At 42.9% G+C, this 24,703-nt stretch overlaps 1 protein-coding gene across 8 annotated transcripts in view; it reads right to left on the bottom strand.

Moving 5' to 3' along the window:
• The window catches only part of LOC140482036 (SPATS2-like protein), a 150,467-nt gene that overhangs the window by 7,466 nt on the left and 118,298 nt on the right, over window positions 1-24,703 (bottom strand). For all 8 annotated transcript variants that reach the window (XM_072578906.1, XM_072578900.1, XM_072578901.1 and 5 more), the window contains 2 exons: window positions 7,268-7,377; window positions 5,133-5,235 (listed from right to left, as the gene is read on the bottom strand). In XM_072578906.1, coding sequence (XP_072435007.1) covers window positions 5,133-5,235; window positions 7,268-7,377 — 213 coding nt within the window. The remainder of the gene's footprint in view (window positions 1-5,132; window positions 5,236-7,267; window positions 7,378-24,703) is intronic.

The following is a 24,703-nucleotide window of genomic DNA, read 5'->3' on the forward strand; positions in this document are numbered from 1 at the left end:
TTCCCCTATGTTGACGGAGACTCGATTAGTGCCAGGGGCTTGGATGAGGGGAAAGTCTGTAAGACATGTCCAGGACTGCTTTGTGGAGTAATATGTAAAAAGTCCAACTAGGGAAGGGGTCATACGAAACCTGTTGTTGGGGAATAGGCTTGGTCCGGTGATTGACATTTTAGTGGGGGAGCATTTCAGGAAAAATAACCATGATTCCATAAGTTTTAATTTCTTATGGATAAGGAGAAGAGTGGTCCTCAGGTGAAAGTATTAAACTGGGGGAACAGCTAACTACCAGAATATTACACAGGAACTGGGAAATGTAGATTAAGAGTGGCTGTTTGAGGGTAAATCGACATCTGGCTTGTAGGAATCTTTTAAAGGCCAATTGATTAGAGTTCAGGGTGAGCATATTGCTGTGAAAATGAAGGATAAGGATAATAAGACTCAGGAACTTTCGCCTATAAGAGAAATTGTGAGCTTGGTCAAAAAGAAAAAGGAGGCATGTGTAGGGTTTAGGAAATTGAAGACAGACAGAGCCCCTGAAGAATTAAGAGAAGCGGGAAATAACTTAAAGAGTTAGGAGTTTAGTGTTGAATCCAAGAGGCAAAATGATGGACCAAATGGCCTACTTCTGTTCCTATCTTTTTCTCTACGTTGACTTTAATAGTTTGAAGGTGCTACATAAGAACAGATTGTCATTTTTCCTGCAATTGATCTGAAATAACACACATCTCCATTATTACATACTAATTAAAGTGCTGCAGAAATATGCATCACTTCCAAGGCAGAAAATAGCCTAATTGATCAAACCAACCTAAATCAGTTTTGCCCCTTTGTCAAACAAATGGATTTTATCACATTTATCCACCTTTTACCCCAACTCCCTTCATGTCTGTTGCCTTACGTTCCCTATCTAACCCAACCTTGAATGTTAGTAAAGTTTCTACCTCAACCATTGACCTTAAAAGTGAACTTCAAATCTTCTCAACTTCATATGAAGCACTTCTTCTTACTTCCTGTTCCAAATCTTTTAAGCCTGGATTTTTGCCATTCCAGCTACCATCAGTAATTTCCCACCTTGTTAGATATGTCTCTTTTAAAAGGGACATTCAGGGAAGGCAGGTGCTTATAGAGGGTGCTCAGAGGTAACCACTGAGGCAGGCGAGAGTCACGGTGGGCTGGTTAGAAGGCCTGCCTCAGTTTAATGGGACTTCATGAATGCATCAACATCTTTACTCAGAAGAGCCTTATTATAAAAGCTTGGATAAACTCCAAGACTCAGTAATGGATTAGCTCAGCAAGGTATCCACTTTCACAGACTGAAGTGGAGTCTTTGCCTTGATAGATTGACATTTTCATTAAGTTATACTAAGTTATTCTTTCTTTCAATATCCATGTACTTACTTTCGCACTGCGGGTTATTGTGTGCACAGTTTGTCCAATGTGTGCAGGAGGGTTTCCTGACACAATATGTAGACAGGCCAACAAGAGGTGAGGCCATATTGGATTTGGTTCTAGGTAATGAACCAGGCCAGGTGTTAGACTTGGAGGTAGGTGAGCACTTCGGGGACAGTGACCACAACTCGGTGACTTTTACTCTAGTGATGGAGAGGGATAAGTGTGCACTGCAGGGCAGGAGTTATAGCTGGGGGCAGGGAAATTATGATGCGGTGAGGCATGACTTAGGATGTGTGGATTGGAAAAATAGGCTTCAAGGGAAGGACACAAATGATATGTGGAGCTTGTTCAAGGAACAGCTATTGGGTGTCCTTGATAAGTATGTACCAGTCAGGCAGGGAGGAAAGGGTCTTGTGAGGGAGCCGTGGTTTAATAAGGAATTGGAATCTCTTGTAAAAGGGAAGAGGGTGGCCTATGTAAAGATGAGTTGTGAAGGTTCAGTTGGGGCGATTGAGAGTTATAAGGTAGCCAGGAAGGATCTGAAGAGAGAGCTAAGAGCAGCGAGAAGGGGACATGAAAAGTCCTTGGTTGGTAGGATTAGGGAAAACCCTAAGGCTTTCTATAGGTATGTCAGGAATAAAAGGATGACTAGGGTAGGTATCGGTCCAGTCAAGGATAGTAGTGGGAAGTTGTGCGTGGAGGCAGAGGAGATTGGAGAGACACTAAATCAATACTTTTCATCAGTATTCACTCAGGAACAGGACGTTGTTGCTGATGTGAATATTGAGTCACAAGTGATTAGAAAGGATGGCTTTGAGGTATGTAAGGAAGAGATCCGGGGAATGCTGGAAAGGGTGAAAATAGATAAGTCCCCTGGGCCTGATGGCATTTATCCTAGGATCCTCTGGGAAGCTAGGGAGGAGATAGCGGAGCCATTGGCTTTGATTTTTATGTCTTCGTTGTCTACAGGAATAGTGCCAGAGGACTGGAGGTTAGCGAATGTGGTCCCCTTGTTCAAGAAGGGGAGTAGGGACAGCTTTAGTAACTATAGGCCAGTCAGTCTCACTTCTGTTGTGGGCAAAGTCTTAGAGAGAATTGGAAGGGATAGGATTTATGAACATCTGGATAGGAATAATGTGATCAAGGATAGTCAGCATGATTTTGTGAAGGGCAGGTCGTGCCTCACAAACCTTATTGAGTTCTTTGAGAAGTGACTAAGGAAGTGGACGAGGGTAAAGCAGTAGATGTGGTGTATATGGATTTTAGCAAGACGTTCGATAAGGTACCCCATGGTAGGCTACTGCAAAAATTACAGAGGTATGGCATTGAGGGTGCATTAGAGGTTTGGATTAGGAATTGGCTGGCTGGAAGGAGACAGAGGGTAGTAGTTGATGGTAAAGGTTCATCTTGGAGTGCAGTTACTAGCGGTGTCCCACAAGGATCTGTTTTGGGACCATTGCTGTTTGTCATTTTTATAAATGACCTGGAGGAGGGGCTTGAAGGTTGGGTGAGCAAGTTTGCGGATGATACGAAAGTCGGGGGAGTGGTGGACAGCGAAGAAAGATGTGGAAGGTTACAGCGGGATATAGATAAGTTGCAGAGCTGGGCAGAAAGGTGGCAAATGGAGTTCAATGTAGCTAAGTGTGAAGTCATTCACTTTGGTAGGAGTAACAAGAAGATGGATTACTGGGCTAATGGTAGGCTACTTGGTAGTGTGGATGAGCAGAGGGATCTTGGTGTCCATGTACACAGATCTCTGAAAGTTGCCACCCAGGTAAATAGTGCTGTGAAGAAGGCATATGGCGTACTAGGCTTTATTGGTAGAGGAATTGAGTTCCAGAGTCCTGAGGTCATGTTGCAGTTGTATAAGACTCTGGTGCGGCCGCATCTGGAGTATTGTGTGCAGTTTTGGTCGCCATACTATAGGAAGGATGTGGAGGCACTGGAACGGGTGCAGAGGAGGTTTACCAGGATGTTGCCTGGTATGGTAGGAAGATCGTATGAGGAAAGGCTGAGGCACTTGGGGCTGTTCTCATTGGAGAAAAGAAGGTTTAGGGGCGATTTGATAGAGGTGTACAAGATGATTAGGGGTTTAGACAGGGTTGACAGTGAGAATCTTTTTCCGCGTATGGAGTCAGCTGTTACTAGGGGACACAGCTTTAAATTAAGGGGAGGTTGGTATAGGACAGATGTTAGGGGTAGATTCTTTACTCAGCGGGTTGTGAGTTCATGGAATGCCCTGCCAGTATCAGTGGTGGACTCTCCCTCTTTATGGTCATTCAAGCGGGCATTGGATAAGCATATGGAGGTTATTGGGCTAGTGTAGGTTAGGTAGGCTTCAGTTGGCGCAACATCGAGGGCCGAAGGGCCTGTACTGCACTGTATTTTTCTATGTTCTATGTTCTATGAGGATATCTTTTGATAGCTCTGTTTGATGAACCCTTTTATAGGGTTGTAAGTGCAGTCATTTCTTTCCAGAATAGATTTGTGAATTAGATTAGATTACTTACAGCATGGAAACAGGCCCTTCGGCCCAACAAGTCCACACCGACCCGCCGAAGAGCACCCACCTAGACCCATTCCCCTACATTTACCCCTGCACTTAACACTACGGGCAATTTAGCATGGCCAATTCACCTAACCTGCACATTTTTGGACTGTGGGAGGAAACTGGTGCACCCGGAGGAAGCTCACGCAGACACGGGGAGAATGTGCAAACTCCACACAGTCAGTCGCCTGAGGCGGGAATTGAACCTGGATCTCTGGCACTGTGAGGCAGCAGTACTAACCACTGTGCCATCGTGCCACCCACATTAGTGTTTTTGCAGTGCAGTTCAATACTTGATGTAGTTTTATTGGTTCTAAAGTGTACTTGCATGAGTAGACATGTACTGTGCAGAAGTGGGCAGAAGGGACATAACTTTTTGAACATACTTCTCAAAAAAATCCGAAACCAAGGTCATAGTTCACAAATCCCCTGTAGCTGGTGCGACTCCACAAAAGGTGCAGTGGGTGTACCAGAAACCAACCCCTGCCTGAGTGAAGCTGATCAGGGAAATGCAGCCTGAAATCCTCACCTATACAGGTGAAAACTCCCAGCACAGAAATCTTGGAATTGTGTTGCACGCATTTTCAAAAAGGCCTCCGAGTCAGTGAGATTCCATAAAAATCAGTTCATAACCTTGTATTTATCACTCCAATGCTGCATTGTTCAACTGATGGAATCTGTCAGCTATTTCCTCCAAACTATCTCTTCAATATGTTAAATACTTCAGTTATCTCACGTGGCATTGAGATATGTGCTTTCTCATAATAGGCAACATCTGAGTGAAGTTTTATGAGTTCTAAGCCACATAATCCATTCCTTAGTAAAGGTGAAGTCACCATAGTCCCAGAGGAATATAGCACTGCTCTCTCATTAGAGAGAGAGACCTCTGGAGGTGATTTAGCATAAGGATCACTACACCTCAGTAGAGGGATGAGGTTGAGAAGGAAGGACCTTCATGCTAACCTCAACAGCAGATTATAATTCTTGTGATAAAATCTAGAATTCTGTCTGCGTGTATGGTCAAGTTAATCCAAGGTACTTTTGTTAATGCTCAATAAAGTTATACCCACAAAATCTCTCCACTGTTTCATAACTGTGACAATGGTCTAACTGACTCATTCACAGGAAATATGTCACTTTCCGTAATTCTTGTATTCAACTCATATTATCTAACCATAGACCATTTCCTTGCCTTCTCCAAACCGTTGAATCTGGGCTTGCAGACTGTCAATGTTACCAGTGAATCGGGCTGATCTCCCCAGGTCTTCGTCATATTTGCGTTCGCTTACAAATTGCTGTTTGGAACAGATAAAACTTCAGTTAAAGTCAAGGCATTGTCATTTGCAGTGCTCAAAACACCTAGAGGTTATCTTTTAAATGAACATGACAGCATCTTTTGCTCCCCTGGAGCATTCTGTGTTTCCCAAAACCAGCATGATATCCTAAATTATGTATAATATCAGTTCCAAACCAATGTGGCTGACTCTTAAAAGCGCTTGTAAAAATATTACAATCCACTCAATTTTGTCAAAGACAGGGCAACTAGGGATTGATAAATTCCATCTAAGCCAGCAACATCTTTGTCCCAATAATTAAAAACGAATTCAAAGTGCCATATATAACAGAGCGGTATAGCAGAAACAACTGTGTTCAAAAGCTGAATTGTGCTAAATTACCTTGTTTCAATAATGTCTGTACATTGTTTTGGACAGTTTCTTGTGACTACACTACACTATACAGTAAATTATTTTTATTCTTACATGGGATGCGAGGTCATTGGAAAGACCAGCATTTATTGCCCAACATTATTTGCTTTTGAGACTGTGGTAGTGAGCTGCTTTGTTGAACCAACGCAGCTCGTGTTGAGAAGGCACACCCTTAGTACTGTTCAGAAGCAAGTTCTATGATTTTGATACATCAACAATGACATAATAATGCCATAATACTCCAATGGAGTGTAAATTGTAGTAAAAATTTGAAATGGTGGTATTCCCCTGAGTCCATTGCTCTCATCTTACAAACAGTAGATATTGAAGTTTGGAAAGTACTGTTGAAGAAGCCTTCAAATGTGCTGCCGCAGTGTCTCATAACTTTGAATAACAAATGAAGAAATGCAAATTCAGCATAAGCTGGATTTAAGTGCTAGCATAATAATGACCATGTAAGCATTGTTGATTTTTGTAAAATCCCATCTGGTTCACTAATGTCCTTTAGGGATGGAAATCTGACACCTGATCTGGCCTACAAGTGATTCTGAAACCCGTGTCAATGTGGTTAACTCTTAACTGCCCATCTGAAATTATCAACCACACTCAGTCCTTTCAAACTGCTACAATGTCTAAAGGAAGGAATGAAACTGGACAGACACTCAGTTCCAACCAAGACACTGGAAATAGCAATGGCGAATGCAACCTGTTGACCATGCTAAGTCCTTCTTCTCAACAGTAGGGAGCATCTGCTAAAGTTTTGACAGCAGCCCCTTTACAGTGCTTCAATACTCCCTTCAATACTTTCACAGATAAAAAGAAAACACACTTGTGACAGGTAGATTGGTGAAGACAAGATCAGGTACATTTTTTTCCCCTCATGCTAGTTCTCTCATCATTTTTTTCAGGACATGGCCATCTCAACAAGTTGTGTCTAATTTCACTGAGCAAGATAGCAGAAATCTTCCAGCACTCGAGTCTTTTATGCCTATGCAAAGCATGTAAAAGTCTTCAGTGATGGTTTATAATGTTTTACAGTAATCTTTGCTTAAATTACATCAAAGTCCTCCTTTCGCTGAATATATGCAACAGAGACAGAATTTGGAAATATGCAAATAATCTGAAGCCATTGCTTCTTATAGCCTTGACAAGAAAGCTCATTTGGCAGGAGATAAATTGGCTCAAAATTGGTTGTGACTATGTATCAGCAAAAACATTTTCAAATAAGGGCTGAGTATTCAACATCTGTGTAAGAATTCAAGCTGGAACACACGATCTGTGGGGAACCAGAACTTAAAACAAATGTAAAACTCCAGTTGAAATCGCGGGAGTAATGTTTCAACTTATCTAGGATGGGTGCGAAATGGGTGGTGATCCATGGAGCCTGTTCTTAGCTTAAGGCCTGGTTTTCAATCGAGCTGCTCAAGCCATGGCTGGTAGAAAGGTTCTCCACTGCAGTTCACTTATTTTTGATACTGAAACATGGCTATATCTTTACACAATCAAGCTGGTAGTTGAGGAGTGGGAGTAAGATGCGAATGCAAGTGGGTGGGAAAGAGGCTGCTAGTTTACCAGGCAAAGGGGAAAGTTAAAGATGTAAACAGTCCCTTCTATCACTCACCTTAATCTCTGCTCTAAGTTCAGCAAGCTGAGACTCTGACATCTGGATAGCCATATCTGTCAATCTCTTCAGCTCCTCAGCTCTCCTCTGTCTTGCATCCAGGATCTCCACTGAGAAACACAACACAAAATTAACTCAAATCAGCAAAGACCCTTGAACTTTCAGCAGTTTTTAACTTGGGGATCATGATTTACACTCTGTCTCTACAATAGGCAGCCAGCAAGTCACTGTATTCTACCGGGATTTCAATTGAGTCCATGCTCTTACTTGGTCAGAGTTCATATTCTGCCTTTGGTTGGGATGGTGCAAGTAGGAAGCAGGAAAATTTGGTCAGTCACCTCACTGCCTGATTGCAAGATTGGATCGAACAGGTTCCACACTTCCAACAGAGGTTCATGACTTTTAAATTTCAACAGCCTCATGTTTGTTTTCTGTATGATTGTTGGGCACCCAGTTAAAAGCCTTTAACAGCAAAGGAGTATCCAGCATTCAGTAGGATGAGAGCAGCGTTGTGCTAACCATTTATGATGTGGAAAGCTTTCTGTTTCTGAAGACAGTCTGTCCCCCTTAAAGGGAACCTGCAGTGATTGGCAGGATGCTATTGCTGAATGCCAGCACTGCAGTTTTAAGCAAAGGAAATGGTATCCCAGAGTAGAGAAAGAACTCCACAGCCACAGATATAATATTGTCAGGTTTAAATGGAAGGGGAGAGATTTAAGAGGTGCCACAGTTCTGCAAAGGACCCAGGAGTATCTGAAAGACCATCCTCAGGACAGATTTGAAGAAGGTGGCGAGGGAGTTCTACTCACAATATGTGGAACTTAAGACCTGACACAAATGCCAGTTTATTGATCTCACACAGGCAGTTAAAGTCATCCACAAGTGTCTTCTATCCACTGCTCCCTCACATTCCTTATCCGATATATCCTTATCACTCACCTATCAGCAGTTCCGGCACTCAGAACTCACAATTAAAAGTTTTCTACATCATCATCACACAAATTCTGATATTGCCAGCTTCCTTTGTAGATCCTTTAGCTTTAACATACCTCCTGCCATTCAACTGTGGGAGGATCAGCATGCACATTAAGTGTGACACAATCAGTTACCTCTGACCTCTCTCCTGAAGGACACGGCTGTGCAAAAGTGAAATCCCCAATACCAATTCTAGCTTGTGTGCTCATTGAATCCTCTCCTCTTCCCATGAGGATCCAGCAACACTCTTTACCAAATCCAAGAACTCAGCACAACCCTTTCAAAATCTCCTGTACCTGTTTGTCCATGCACAGGACTACAGAGGCCATGCCACAAGTGGCTGGAGGAACAGTATGTCTTACTAAGTGGGTGTTCAACTTCTGTCAGATCATCTTCAGTGACACAATAAACCTAAACTTCAAATCCCCATTCTTTTCTAAAGCAGGCCAAAATGCCTGAAATAGAAATCAAGGATGACAAATAAATCTCTCAAAAATGGTCTTAACTCTTTGATTTTACCATTTGACTAGAATGACAAGGCTAACGGCCTTCACTATCATTTATGTATAAGTCCCACAGCCTCTGCAGACAAGGAGCTGATGCTCAGTCAAGTGTCAATGTGCAAGTGTTTCTGTCCATGTTGGTGCCACTCCATTTGTAGTTTTACTTTACACATGACTGTAATTGTGGCACTGGATATAAACAAAACCCTGTCAGATATTTCGGGAGAAGCATCTTTTCAAACAGTGTGATACTTCTTCATTATTGGCAATCAATTGCCCTGGCCCTGAAAGTTAGCTATTTCATATATGGAATCTGTTCCTCAGATGGTGTTTTTCTGTTCAGTGAGGATCCAGATGCCTTGTTTCTGACATTACATCATTTTGGGCACTTTCAGCTATGTTGTGTCCACAAATTATTTTAAGCTGAATCATGCAGGACCAAATGCCAAAAACTCTGAGATGTTTTGCCACAGCAAATTTTGCCCCATTATTGGGGCAAACCTTCTACCTTCTGCCCCATTATTGTTACAAAAAAGTGCATGCATTTCACTCAGTGACATTTTTGTTGTTTAGTGACACTCGCAAAGGAAGTTGATCATTAAGAGGAGTTTGAGTGGGGTTCGAATCGCTTAATAACCAATGAATGGTGAAAATCTAGAAGCAGTGGCTATAAGCGTAGGTCAAAGTCTGCAAATCTAATGGCGAGTAACTCACTCCCTGACTGTTCAAAGCCTGTCTATGAGCAAGTAGTTAGTGGTTACAGAATCAAACAAGAGTCAGGAAACCTTGCGCACACTCCCACTGAAGGTTCGGAGGATTTCCTCTCTCTATCTGTCCCTCTCTTCCCTCCACGACTTCCATAACCAAACCTTTCCCCTGACAGCACCTACAAAGTCTGCCACTCGGACTGCACCCTGTTTAGATGATAATTTCCTGCAAGTGTTGATGGAGTGAAGTCTTGATAAAAAGAATCCTGAAAGGTTCCCAAGGTTATTTTCAAATACAGTCCGCCTCCAGCAGTAAGTAAAAAGTGATTGCTGAGCAAAGCTTGAAGTAAGTGTTAGAAATTCTCAGCAATAAGCTGCTTAGACCTGTTCGACTGGGAGGTGAGGGTGATAAGTGGAGCGGTCTCACCAGAATAATGTGCAATCTCTTCACTGAGCTGGACAGGCTCTTCAATTGTCGCAGCACTGTAATCATGTTTGGGTGGAGAAAGAGGTAATGTCTGGAGGAGGATGGTGTCTTCATGTCGGAGGCTCTGTGGGTGCTGTTTGTGACTACACAAGACAAGAGAGGGAATAAGTTGCAAAATAGTGGTGAAAGATTGGGCATGCTAAGAGCACAAATACAGTGTTTGCAATAGGAAGGCAGTACAGCACTTGACAATGAGTAGGTCTCAACCCTTTTCCACTAGGGAAAGTGTTCTCTCCTCATTGAGGATAAACAGATGAACGTTGGCTATCCCACCACCCATCTTGACTCCCTCTATGCTTTTTGGGCTGTTTGCTGCTGGAATGAGACGAGGGCAGGGATGAATGAGGTGGAAGTGGCACAGCAGTTAGTGTTGCTGCAGGTGACAGATAGGTGGGCGATTTCCTGAGCGAGGGTGTAGAAAGCACAGAGGGCAGTAAGGGTTAGTGTTCTGGTAGAATGGGCTGAGTGAGCAGCATTGAAGGAAGGTGTTGCGCGCAGTAGTGAGAGTGGCAGACCACAAGCCTTGTTGGGAATTGGCTGCAGTGTCAGCGTGAGAAAAAGTGTCAGGATTAGAGAAGAGGTGACAGCATTTATCCTTGTAGAATGCAGAAGGTCATTAACTTCCTGCCTGCACTGCTAGGCATTCCTCCTGACCATGGACAACACACTGACCTCTGCTGGCAACTTCAGAGCTGGCTGGCAAGGTCCAGTGTCTCCTCTGGCTGTCGTGAGCAAAGAGGAGCAAAGAGCCCTCCCCTCCACCACTGTGTCCACCAGAGCCTCCAGGTCCCTGTCTGCAAAACAGGCTGTCAATGCTCCTCTACTCACTGTCTCACACAGCGTAATTTCTCAGGCACTGGAACTCTGGCTGACAGCATCTGATCTGGTGCACAGCTGAGGTTGAAATATGATGCTGGTGGCAGGAACACGGGAAGGTCCTTGCAGCGGTGAGCACCAGATAGTGTGAGAGAGGGGCCTGCTGTATAATGACCAAAGTCAGAAGCACAAAATTGCGTGAGAAAGCTCACTAGAGCTCAGAGATAAACCCTCCAGCAATCTCATTGAAACTTAGCCAAAATTAAGGAAAACTCAGCCCCATTTTATCAGCTGCATCCTTTCATCACTTGTTTAAAACTACAACAGAAATAACTGCATTTTTGTGGCATCCGTTCAAACATTTATAAGGACCAGATGTGTCAAGCATTAGCTCTTGAACTATTACATCTGAGACATATTTACAAAGCATAAATCAGTTGCATTCTGAAATCATCCAAACTCGGTTCATATGGGAGCATATAGAGCCGTAGAGTCCTATAGCACTGAAACAGGCCCTTCGGCCCAAACTGGTCCATATTGATCAAAATGTCCATCAACTCTAACCCTATTTCCCTGCACTTGGCCCATATCCTTCTAAACCTTTCCTACCCATGTTGTTGTCCAACTGCCATTTAAATGTTGTTAATAGACCTGCCTCAACCATTCCCCGCTGGCAGCTCATTTTGTATGTGTATCACCTTCTGGGTAAAACAATTGCCCCTCAGGTTCCCTTTTATTCTTTCCCCTCTTAAATAAACTGATGTCCTCCACTCCTTGATTCCCCAACCCAGGGAAAAAAGACTGAGTGCATTCACTCTCTCCATGCTTCTCATGATGTTACAAGGTCATGATGTTATAACTTCTTTAAGATCCCACCTCAGTCTCCTATGCTCTAAGGAAAAAAGTCCTAGCTTGTCCAACCTTTCCTGATAAAGCAGTTCTTTGTGTCCTGGCAACATTCTTGTAAATTTCTTCTGCACTCTTTCCAGTTTAATAACATCCTTCCTATAGCAAGGTAACAAAAACAGAACATAATATTCCAAGTCCAGCTTCACACGTCCTGTATAACTGCAACATAACATAACATATATGAAAAGTCAAAAGTTGAGAAGAAGCCATTTGACCCCATTGGAAGTTATCACTTCCCTCATCTCCCAGTTCTTTAATTCTTCATTGTGATGTCTCATTTTAGTTCGAATTGTTCAATGTTTTATTATCATTAATCTATTGTGAATATCAGTCATTTTCGGTAAAAATATTTATGCTATCTGTTCCTAATGTACATTTCAGAAATATCCATTAATGTCTTGTGGTCCTACTTTCTTGGAACTATCTGAAGTTGAATTCACAGAATGTGATATTACTTTGTTTTCTGCCAACGTATGTTTGTGTATTAAATTACACGATTCTCTGCCTTAAGGGAAATCCCAGTAGATCGTGAAACTAGCATGTTCCCAACAATCTGTAAAATAGTGTAATACTGAGAGGAAATGAAAAAAAAATTCAAGAATAGTCATCCAAACTTTCTGCTATGTGATACCACAAAATATCACAACTGCCAAATCTCTACCTCATTAAAAAAATTTCCCAATAATACCGCCAAGTGGCATATGCCTTTCCACCTCATTAATCTACGCTCATAACCATGGCAAAGTCATCTCTCATCTGGAGTTAAGCCCCTTATGTGATTATGAAACAGCCTGTGTTACAATCAGAATAACTGTTTCAATGCTACGGTTCTGTATTTGGTACATAATATTTTGGTACTTAGTTAAAGATGTTCCATATGCTCTCTATTTCACACAAACAATCTTGTTACATAGAACTAGAGAAAGAAAATTTGTTTCATTCTATCTGTACTAATTATTTGCTCCAAATCAAATTCCTAGAATCTTTCGCCTCCCAACAGCCTATTATCTTCCTTACATTTCCCTTAAAATATGCTTCAAACACCATCTGTGGCAAAGCAAGTATCGCAATGAATATAGTTTAGAAATATTATATTGGCGGTGAAGTACTTTCTTATTCTGAATAATAGTGTAGAAATATGAGTTATTTATTTTAACACAGAGGAGTTTTTCCTATGTTCCCATGGCCAATTTTAAACAGATCACACCCAGTTCGCTGACTTCCAAAGCAGACAAATAGTCTACCAAAATTCTCCTTCATTTAAAAAAAAAATCAAGTTCTGTTGTTTTAATATTTGCTTCATTGTAAAACCTCTTACAGCCTGATTTTTATCTTTGACATAGATAACTGAAGCATGAAAATTTTGTACTTCAGTAGAAGTCAAATTTCACAGCAGCAGAATAGGGGACCGATGGAATCAAGTCTACCATCTTCCAGAATCATGTCAAAGATAACTGCAGGGACAGTGAAGGTAACCTGCTGAAAAGGTTGCCATTCTCCATGCCAGTATATTGAACGTCCATGCCCATTCATTCAGCCTAAGGTCTGTACCAAACCAATGAGCCTGACAGTGGCATTGTACTGCTCTTGTGCACTGAAATGCTTAAAAACATCAGTTCACAATTTTCTTTAAGAAACTACTGATATTATAATTCTCGAAGTGGCAATCAACCAGATCTTTAAAGCATCAATAATTAAAGCTTTAGGCACTAGGCTGTCTTTATTCTGTACAAATAAACACTCAGCCATGAACAAAACAGAATAATATTTATGTTATTATAACATCATTAAGCTATGTCAATAAAGTAAATTTTTATCAGCCCTCTGTTAACCATGTATAATGAGGCACAACCCCTCTGTTACACATGTAATCTGACCTGTACGGAGGGCACATAGGTGAATGGAAGTACCATAAATTGGCAGAGGTTATGAGCGGTCACTGATGATAGGGGCAGGCATGGGCTGGCATGGGAAAGGGCTTATGAACCAGGGACCTGCTGCACAAGATAGTTCTGAAGAAGCGTCACTGGACTCAAAACGCTAACTCTGCTTTCTCTCCACTGATGCTGCTGAGAGTTCCTCCAGCGATTTCTATTTCGTGAATTCCAGCACAAGCTTTCCCCTTTAAGTTACCATAATGCAACACGCAATTTAAGAAATTGCTGAATCAATCCAAAAAGAATGCCAATAAGTATTTAAATATATCATACGGAATGTTCCTAAAAACTTTTCTTTCCCATCCCTGGTAAATTTACATTGTTCACCCCTTCTGGTACTAATTTAATGGGATTAGTTCCAGCAATCTAACTGTGACCTAACCAGTCCCATGTATAAATCTATCACTTACTTTATTATGTAAACGTATTTTTGTAAGCTCTAAAACCCAAGTGAGAAGGTAGTTGATCCATCCAGGAGCAACAGTGGGAGATCCAGTAAAATTTAGTGGTCAGCCCACATTGACAAGCTAGTGGCTGGAGTCCCAGCCAAAGTAACCAGGAAATCTCCAGGAAACAATGGAAATTGAGTCCAATTGTAAAACAATGTTATCACAGTGAATAGTTAGAGAAGTCATTGCAGTAGACATTTTGAAGTAAACAGCTTTTCAATATTTTACCAATGTATTATTTACCTTGGGAGTGCACTCAAACAGGTTTCACCTGGGATACTGCAAATCCCTGTTTAAGTTTAAACTTTTGCAGACTTCTTAATGGAGAATCTAAGAACTGATTGGCCTTACTGTAGGTTGGCAGCTGTTTTGTACAATGAACACAACTTCACATCTGCATCCATTTTATTAACTAATATGAGAAAAATGCAATAATGTGAGCCTGCTAATCATTAATCACATGATAGGAATAAAACAGCTTTCAGAACATCTTTAAACATTAATGCATCCAGAACCTGACAGCAATCTAAAAGGGCCACAGGAAAGAGATCTTTAAAATCCCCACATTTCTGGTGCAAATATTTTACTGCATTATTCAAGCTATTATTTAGTGACATCATTCACTGTGATATAAATATTTGTAAAATTATAATAAACTAAAAATGTTAGAATGCTGGTAATTCACACTTACATTGGCATCCTTTGCTTCAATCATTCTATGACAGAGATTTTGAAATTCTCATCCTCATTTCTCAATCCCTCCACTCTCCTGCCTATCCCCATCCAACAGTTTATTTAGCCCTTAAGGTACCTGCATTACCCCAGTTTTGGTCTTTTAAGCATCCTCAATATTAACTGCTCTGCCATTGGTGGCTGTGCCATCAGTCACCAATTTCAGCTCAGAAATTCGCTCCTTAAACTTCTCCAACTCCTTACCTCTCTTGATCCCTTCAGACACTCCTTAAAACTTAACTCTTTGATCAAGTTTCTATTCATCTATCCCAGAATCTCTTTATGTCAAGAATATTAATGTGGAGCTCCTTGGGATATTTCATGACCTTAAAGGTATGAAACCATTATAAACTCAAATTTTCTTTGATGCAGTTGGCAAAATGTAACAGTTGTGCTTGACTTGGTGTGTTCTCTAAGAATCTACTCATTCAAGTACAGTTTGAACGACCAGGTGTGCCTGAATAGATTTATCTGAAATTCTTTCCAGAATTAATGGTCTTCAAGAAATTTAACGGAGGAAGCATAATTCTCTGACTGAAGAACAAAGTGCAAATGTAATCCTGGGACGCATAATCTGAGTCTCACAACTGCCTGTCGGGACAGTATCTTTCAGAACACCAGCTGTGGCTTAGCTGGGAGGACTCTTGTCTCTGAGTTGCAAAATTTTAAGTCACAGTCCAGGACTTCAGCACAAAAAAAAGGTTTACACTCCAGTTCAAGACTGAGGGAATCACGTGAATGCTGATTTTCAGGGGTAATATCAACTGAAGGCCTTATTTATCATTAAAAGTGGCCTGTAGAAATTGCCCAGTAATATTTTGTTTTGTGTACTTTCTTCTGGGGAACTATCTCTTGAGCTAGTTGGCCACAGTGAGTGTTTTGGAGAGGTACTGGATCTTGATCTGGCTGGCTAATGGGCTGACCGGCCATAGCCAATGGTGTTGTGGGGTTTTTCTTTCTTTTAACGGAGCTGTATTTTTGTCCTTCACGAGGAACTACCTTTAAGCTGGCTGGGTTTATTGCCTTTCCTCAGGGAGCTGGCTTTTTCAGCTGGCTAGTTGCAACCAGTGGGTATTGTTACTTTGGAGAAAATGTGGGAGTGAAGAGGCAATTTGGTGGTGGGACTTATTCTTTGTTCCACTGTCAGCTGTTTGAACTGAATTTCTTACCTGTCCTGCCTCTACTCCAGTGCATGGACTAAACCTCCTTGGTGGGCCCAACCTCATTGAGTAGGCCGGTTTGTTGTGTGGGGGGCTAGGCCTCCAGGAGCAGATTGTGGTGGTGTGAGTGGATTGGACCCCATGGGGGAGCCAGCCATCGTGTGCAATGTGTACACCCTGCCGATGGGAAGAGGACCTGCCATCGGGAGTGAACCCTGCCGTTGGAGGCAGGGTCTGTTTTGGGAAGGGGATTCTGGGTCAGATGGTAAACTGTGGGAGTAGTTCCTGTGTCGGTGGTGGCTCAGGTTTTATGAGCAGAATCTGCCTTGGAATGGACTCTGTCCCTCAGAGTTTGCACTGCACTCTTACGTGTCCAAGATTTTGGAGATTTGTAGCTTAGGTTGTGGATCAGGTAGGTTTGTTCTCAGACATTTCTTCACCCATGCTAGGTAACATCATCACTGAGCCTCCGGCAAGACAATAGCAGACCAAGAAAAAGAAAAGACTGGCTCTACAAGAAAAATTGTCCACAGCGATAACATGGACAACTCAGAGACTTGGATAAAGAACCTGTCGGATGACCATTCCCAAACACAGAAAAAGTGTTCCTAGAATGAGGGATGAACTTTAACCACAGGGACGTGGATAAAAAGGACTTCCGAGTAGCACTGAAGTCCGCCCTGAAAGAAAACGGACTTACAGAAGAAACCCAGCAGGCCATTAGACAGACAGCAGCATCAACACTAAGCAGGAAGAAAGAAGAAAACACCCTTGACATACTGGAAGGGAAAGCCCCGGCAAGGACTCTGAAAAGACGGAAATATAATAATCCTACGGGCAGCAAAAGGGCCCATGACCGTCATCCTGAACAAAGCACAATACTTTGAAAAAACAAACACACTACTCGCTGATACCACCACCTACCAATAAGTGGTGATGGACCCAACTCCACAGCTAGAAAACCATATTACAGCATCCCTGAGTAAACTTCGCAAGACAGATGAAATAAACAAGACAGACCTCCAAAGAATGAAACCAGAAGGATCCAACACACCCCATTTCTATGGATTACCAAAAGTACTTAAACAAGGGCCCCACCCAGGGATCTCATTGAGTAGGCTGGTTCAACGTATGGGGAGGGAGGGGGGGGGAGGTGGGGGCTGGGCTTCCAGGAGCAGATTGTGGTGGTTAAGTGGATCGGACCTCATAGGGGAGCCGGGGCCTTTGTGTGCAGTGTGTGCACCTTGCTGACAGGAGGAGGACGTGCCATTGGGAGTGAACCCTGCTGTTGGAGGCAGGTTCTGGTTTGAGAAGGGGTTTCTGGGGTCAGATGGCAAACTCTGGGAGCAAGCGAAAGTGGGTACTGCAGATGCTGGATATTAGAGCCAAAATTAGAATAGTGCTGCAAAAGCACAGCAGTCAGGTGCATCCAAGGTAGCATCCAAGGCAAAAGCCCTTCATTAGGCCCGAAACGTCGATTTTCCTGCTCCTCGGATGCTGCCTGACCTGCTGTGCTTTTCTAGCACTATTCTAATCTTGCTCTAATCTCCAGCATCTGCAGTACCCACTTTCACCTGCTCCCAGAATTTGCTGTCAGACCCAGAACCCCCTTCCCAAACCAGAACATGCCTTAAAATGGACTCTGCCCCTCACGGTTTGCACTGTACCCTTATGTGTATATTGTGTTTGCACTGTTCCTTATCATGTATGTTGTGATTGAATTGTGTTTCCATATGTGTATTGCATTCTGTGTATCTCTGAGGAGAGTTAACTTTGCTGCGGCTGCCGGTGTGTGGGTTTCCTTTTATGCACTGTTTTGGCTGTTCACTGTGTGTTTTTATTTGGAGGATTACAATGTGATTGACTTTGTTCTGTATATTGCTTTTTCTGTTGGGTATAGGGGACTTGAGGCGTTTGTTTTTGGGACCCCATTTCTTTGTGGATTTTACTTTGATTGTTAATTGTTAGTATATCATGTGTTTGTCAATTTGTATTATGTTGAATTTAAAAAAATATAACCAGGAGATTAGAATCTCCTCAGTTGGGGACTGACTCTGAGCTGGCTGGCTACAGCCAGTGTACTGCGAAGTAGTGAATTAAGTGTGACTTGGTGATGGGACCCAGCCTCTGTGCAGTGATTTCAGTGGCGACAGGAGTAGGATAAATTGGAGGCCAGTACCCAGGAGAGCACACACCCTGGAAATTTCCTTTACATGTGGGTTGAAACAAATAAATTGCTTAGAGACACCCAAATTGGAGTCAATTAAAATTAATGTTTGGTTAAGAGATCCCCCGGTTCCCATGGAAGTCGATATCAGCATAGCTGTATCTGTGGTTGCAGAATCGGTCAATAACAAGGTTCACTTGGGACTCCAACCTTTGAACTTGCACAAGACCTCAGCCAGACTGACAGCATACACTGGGGAACCGTTGCAAATTAAGGGTACGATTTTGGTTCCAATCTCCTATGAGAAGCAGTTGGTGCAGTTACCACGGTGGCAGTAAATACGCAGGCCTAAGCCTAGTGGGCTGGAATTGGTTGAGAAAGATTCACTTGGATTGGCTCAACATTTTTTGATTGGAAAATGCCTGCCTCAATGAAATCCTAGTGAAATACCCAGGAGTTTTTCAAGAAGGGCTTGGGACTATCAAAGGGACCAAACTCACTTTACATGTTGACCAGGACGCATTTCCGAGATTTCACAAGGCCTGCCTGGTGTCATTTACCTTGTGGGTAAAAGTCGAGGTGGAAATCAGGAGGCTGCAGAGTAAAGGAATCATCAAAGCAGTGCAGTTTGTAGAATGGGCAGCAACAGTTGGAGCGATTGTGAAGCCTGGTGGCTCAGTTTGCCTTTGTGAGGATTTTAAACAAACGGTAAACCACTTCTCACAGCTGGATAATACCCAATCCCTCACATAGAGGACTCGTACGCAATGTTGGCCGGGTGTGCTGTCCTTTATGAAGCTGGGCACAAGCCACCCCTACCTGCAATTGCGACTGAACGAGGAGTCCCAGAAATATGCCACAATTAACACCCATAAGGGTTTATATCAATATACAAGACTGCGATTTGGGGTACCATCAGCCTGTGCCCTTTTCCAGCAGACCATGGAGAATATTTTACAAGGGCTACCTCAGGTTGCTATTTATCTGGATGACATATTAATAACCAGGAAGGCCAATAAAGAGCATTTAGAGAACTTGGGCATAGTGCTTAAATGTTTCTCCCAGGCAGGTGTACACCTTAGATGGGAAAAATGTGTGTTCCAGGCATCCCAAGTGACCTATTTGAGTTGGTGAAACCAGGTCACACCCGTTGGAAGAGAAAGTGAGTGAAATCAAAGGAGCCCTGGCTCCCACGTCTGTACCGGAGCGTCGTGAATTATGATGGAAAATTCACCCATAACCTGGCCTCTGTCTTGGCACCCTTACACCAGCTTCTGAAAAAGGGTCAGCCTTGGAAATGGTCAAGTAGCCAAGATGTAGCCTCTAGGGAAGTGAAAAACAGCTATCATCATTTAAGGTGTTGGCCCACTAGGATCCAAAGTGAGAGGTAGTGCAGACATGCAATGCTTCCCCATTCAGTATCAGGGTAGTGTTGGCTCACCAGTGGCCCAATGGAGAGGAACATCCGATAGCCTCTACCTCCTGGAGCTTTGCTGATGCCCAACTAAATATGCCCAGATAAAGAAGGAAGGTTTGGTGACCATCTTTGGCTTAAGAAAGTTCCACCAGTACCTTTTTATGGATGGGAATTTTTCATAGTGATAGATCACAAATCCTTGCTGGGACTACTGAGGGAAGACAAGGCAGTGCTGCCCATAGCTTCCAGTAGAATTGAGTGTTGGGCCCTTATTCTCATCGCATATAAGTACAGGTGAGAACACCATCCAATGCTAATGCGGATGCCTTGAGCTGCCTCCCACGAACAGATACTCCACCGGTGGTGTCTCTCCTGGAAGAGTCCATTTTTGGTTTAAAGTTCTCGGACACTCTTCCAGTCATCACTGACAATATCCAACTGTGGGCACAAAAAGATCCGGTCCAAGTGAAACTGAAACAGCTGGTGGTAATGGGGGAAACAGAAGGGTCATCGCAACCCGGACTGAAACCTTTCTGGACCCAGCAAGACCAGGTCACTGTAGAGAACGGCACATTCCTGTGGGGAGCAGGGTGATTATCCCGAGTAAAGGTCACTGTCAGATACTGAATGAACTCTTCCAGAGTCATCCAGGGGTTTCCAAGGTGAAGATGCTAGCAACAAACTATGTCTGGTGGCCAGGGTTGGAGGCTGACATAGCTTGGTGGGGCAGTGTGCAGAGTGTCAACAAGGACAAAAATTGCCACCAGCAACAACTCCACATTCATGGGATTGGCCAGATAAAGCCTGAAGTTGGTCATAGTGTTGACTATGCTGGTCCTTTCATGGGCTCAAAGGCCATGGTCATTGTGGATGCCCATTCAAAGTATTTGGACCTTAATAAAGTTCATTCAGCAAACTCAGAGATGATATTGGAGAAGCTGCCAGTATCATTTGTGATACACAGATTCCTGGAAATATTGGTCACAGACAATGGGACATCATTTATCAGCAAGGAATTCAAATATTTCCTAAAGTCCAATGGTATTCAGCACATAAGGACAGCTCCATACCACCTATTGTCCAATGCTCTAGCAGTCCAAACACTGAAAGCAGGCTTAAAGAAGCAGCCTACAGCATCAACTGAGACCAGATTGTCCTGGTTCCTGTTCAATTATAGAACAGCCCCACACACACCTACAGGGATAGCTTCAGCAGAGTTGCTGATGGGGAGAAGACTCTGAACAAGCTTAAACCTGATATTTCCAGATCAGGTTTGGGGGGGCAGGGGGGAGGGAGGGAATAAATGGCAGCAGAAATGCCAATGCTGGCCACACGCTTCCTCTAAGCAAGGGGGACGATTTAATTCAGGGGATGAAGTTTGGTGCTGGAATCATGGGAACTGTCCCGTATGGATACTAGGCAAGGTCAATGCAAGGTTGCAAGGTCAGGTCCCACAAAAGAATAGCCACGGTCCAGTACATACTGCCTGTGTCTGAGTCCAAGTCATAGGAACCGAACCTGGGGTAAAAGTGTCACAACAGAAGCTACAAACGAAAGGCCAGGCCTACATCCCCAAGCTGGGGTGGGTGGGTGGGGAGGCAGTGGGCAGGGGGGGGGATAGTGACTGGGACCAAGTGGACCTCGTTAACTACAAGGTTCTTGATTGGCCCAGGTTATCATCCCCAATCAGGAAAGCATTGGCTGGCCAATATAACCAGGAAATTAGAATCTTAGTTGAGAACAAACTCTAAGCTGGCTGGCCACAGCCAGTGTACTGTGCACTAGTGAACAAAAGGGTGACATGGTGACGGGACCCGGCATCTGGGGAAGGCAAAGGAGTTACCTCAAGGAAGCACATTTGCGTCCTGACCAATATATTTTCCTTAATCAACATCACCAAACCAGATAATCACATTTTTGTTTGAAAGAGCTTGCTGCTAGACTTACTGCAATAAAACAGGAAACTACATTTCAATAGTGCTTTATTGGCTGTTAAACATTCCTTGAGTTAAACCGTGGTTATGTTAAGTAATATATAAAACCAACTCTTTCCAAAGTACCTATGTACGAAGCTTGCACAGAGGCAAATGTGAATATGGTATATTGCAATAAAATATTCTGGATGGGTATATGAATAGGAAGGGTTTGGAGGGATATGGGCCGGGTGCTGGCAAGTGGGACTAGATTGGGTTGGGATATCTGGCCGGCATGGACGGGTTGGACCGAAGGGTCTGTTTCCATGCTGTACATCTCTATGACTCTGGTAGATTTGAGTTATTTAGTCTTCTTTTATGAAATACCTTACTATCTAACAGCACATGTATATGTGAACTGCTAATAAGCAGATCTCATGTTTAAGAAACAACTTTTTTTAATGTTCAGAAGAGTAAACTAAACTGGGCAAATGAGACAAATACGACTTGATAATAAGACTTGATCAAAATCTATTTAAGGAAAATAAAATTTAGTGTGCCAGAAGACATGAAGGGTTGAGAAAAATGGGGCTTGTGGTGCCAAAGAACTGTAGAAATGGAGTCAGATCAACTAAGGACACAGCAGGGTGGCGCCAGTGTGTTTCTGAAGCAGCACCTCATCAAGCAACAGGAATGACTATGTGTCTGCTCAGTTAAGAAAGCAAAGCTAATGAAAGAGGAATTCATACGTCCTAAATAATCAAACTCTTGAAAACATTTGACAAGTAGCCGATATGGGTAAACGTGCTGAAGTTCAAAATTTTTCATCAAATCCATTCCTGCACCATATTCACTGCAGTTTAACATTCTGGTGATGTGGTAGTCTCTCTTACAAATTTCTAATGTACACTAATGCCAAAATGTACACACAAAGGGGTAGGGATAGCACATAGATGCATTTGTCTTGCAACACAGCAAGAACTAATTTCAGAGGCTAGTGTATCACTCTAAAAGACACCTGAAAGATCTAATATTCAGGTTTTCATTGCTTCCTGATAAGAATTAATGCCCACATTATCCCCCCCTCCTGGAGCTACGAACTAGTGAGGGTAGGAGTAGGAGGATAGAGCAAATGAATGCACGGCCAAGGAGCTGGTGTATGGGAGAAGGATTCACGTTTTTGGATCATTGGAATCTCTTCGGGAATAGAAGTGACCTGTACAAGAAGGATGGATTGGCAGGGAGATTTGCTAGGGACGATTTAAACTAGTAGGGTGCGGGGGTTGGATCCAGGGAGATAGTGAGGAAATAGATCAATCTGAGACTGGGAAATCATAGAACATTACATTACAGTGCAGTACAGGCCCTTTGGCCCTCGATGTTGCAGCGACCTGTCATACCAATCTGAAGCCCATCTAACCTACACTATTCTATGTACGTCCATATGCTTGTCCAATGTCGACTTAAATATACTTAAAGTTGGTGAATCTACTACCATTGCAGGCAAAGCATTCCATACCCTTACTACTCTCTGAGTAAAGAAACTACCTCTGACATCTGTCCTATATCTATCATCCCTCAATGTAAAGCTATGTCCCCTCGTGCTCGCCATCACCATACTTGGAAAAAGGCTCTCCCTGTCCACCTTATCTAACCCTATGCTTATCTTATATGTCTCTATTAAGTCACCTCTCAACCTTCTTCTCTCTAACGAAAACAGCTTCAAGTCCCTCAGCCTTTCCTCGTAAAATCTTCCCTCCATACCAGGCAACATCCTAGTAAATCTCCTTTGCATCCTTTCCAAAGCTTCCACATCCTTCTTATAATGCAGTGACCAGAACTGTACACAATACTCCAAGTGCGGCCGCACTAGAGTTTTGTACAGCTGCAGCATAATCTCATGGTTCCGGAACTCGATCCCTCTATTAATAAAAGCTAAAACACTGTATGCCTTCTTAACAACACTGTCAACCTGGGTGGCAACTTTCAAGGATCTGTGTACATGGACACTGAGATCTCTCTGCTCATCTACACTACCAAGAATCTTACCATTAGTCCAGTACTTTGCATTCCGGTTATTCCAACCAAAGTGAATTACCTCACACTTGTCCGCATTAAACTCCATTTGCCACCTCTCAGCCCAGCTCTGCAGCTTACCTATGTATCTCTGTAACCTACTACATCCCTCGTCACTATCCACAACTCCACCGACCTTAGTGTCATTTGCAAATTTACTAACCCACCCTTCTACGCCCTCATCCAGGTCATTTATAAAAATGACAAACAGCAGTGGGCCCAAAACCGACCCTTGCGGTACACCACCAGTAACTGGACTCCAGGATGAACATTTCCCATCAACCACCACCCTCTGTCTTCTTTCAGCAAGTCAATTACTGATCCAAACTGCTACATCTCCCACAATCCCATTCCTCCACATTTTGTACAATAGCCTACTGTGGGGAACGCTTTGCTGAAATCCATATACACCACATCAACCGGTTTACTCTCATCTACCTGTTCGGTCACCTTCTCAAAGAACTCAATAAGGTTTGTGAGGCATGACCTACCCTTCACAAAACCTTGCTGACTATCCCTAATCAAATTTCTCTTTTCTAGATGATTATAAATCCTATCTCTTATAACCTTTTCCAACACTTTACCAACAACTGAAATAAGGCTCACTGGTCTATAATTACCAGGATTGTCTCTACTCCCCTTCTTGAACAGGGGAACCACCTTTGCTATCCTCCAGTCTTCTGGCATTGTTCCTGTGGTCAATGACGATTTAAAGATCAATGCCAAAGGCTCGGCAATCTCCTCCCTGGCTTCCCAGAGGATCCTAGGATAAATCCCATCTGGCCCAGGGGACTTATCTATTTTCACACTCTGCAGGATTTCTAATACCTCTTCCTTGTGAACCTCAATCCCACCTAGTTTAGTAACCTGTATCTCAGTATTCTCCTCGACAACATTGTCATTTTCTAGAGTGAATATTGTCAAAACATATTCATTTAGTGCTTCCCCTATCTCCACTGACTCCACACACAACTCCCACTATTATCCTTGATTGGCCCTAATCTTACTCTCGTCATTCTTTTATTCCTTAGATACCTATAGAAAGCCTTAGAGTTTACCCTGATCCTCGACACCAACAACTTCTCATGTCTCCTCCTGGCTCTTCTGAGCTCTCTCTGTAGGTCTTTCCTGGCTACCTTGTAACCCTCAAGCACCCTAACTGAGCCTTCACATCTCATCCTAACATAA

Source organism: Chiloscyllium punctatum, chromosome 10, assembly GCF_047496795.1.
Source record: "Chiloscyllium punctatum isolate Juve2018m chromosome 10, sChiPun1.3, whole genome shotgun sequence".
Lineage (NCBI taxonomy): Eukaryota > Metazoa > Chordata > Chondrichthyes > Orectolobiformes > Hemiscylliidae > Chiloscyllium > Chiloscyllium punctatum.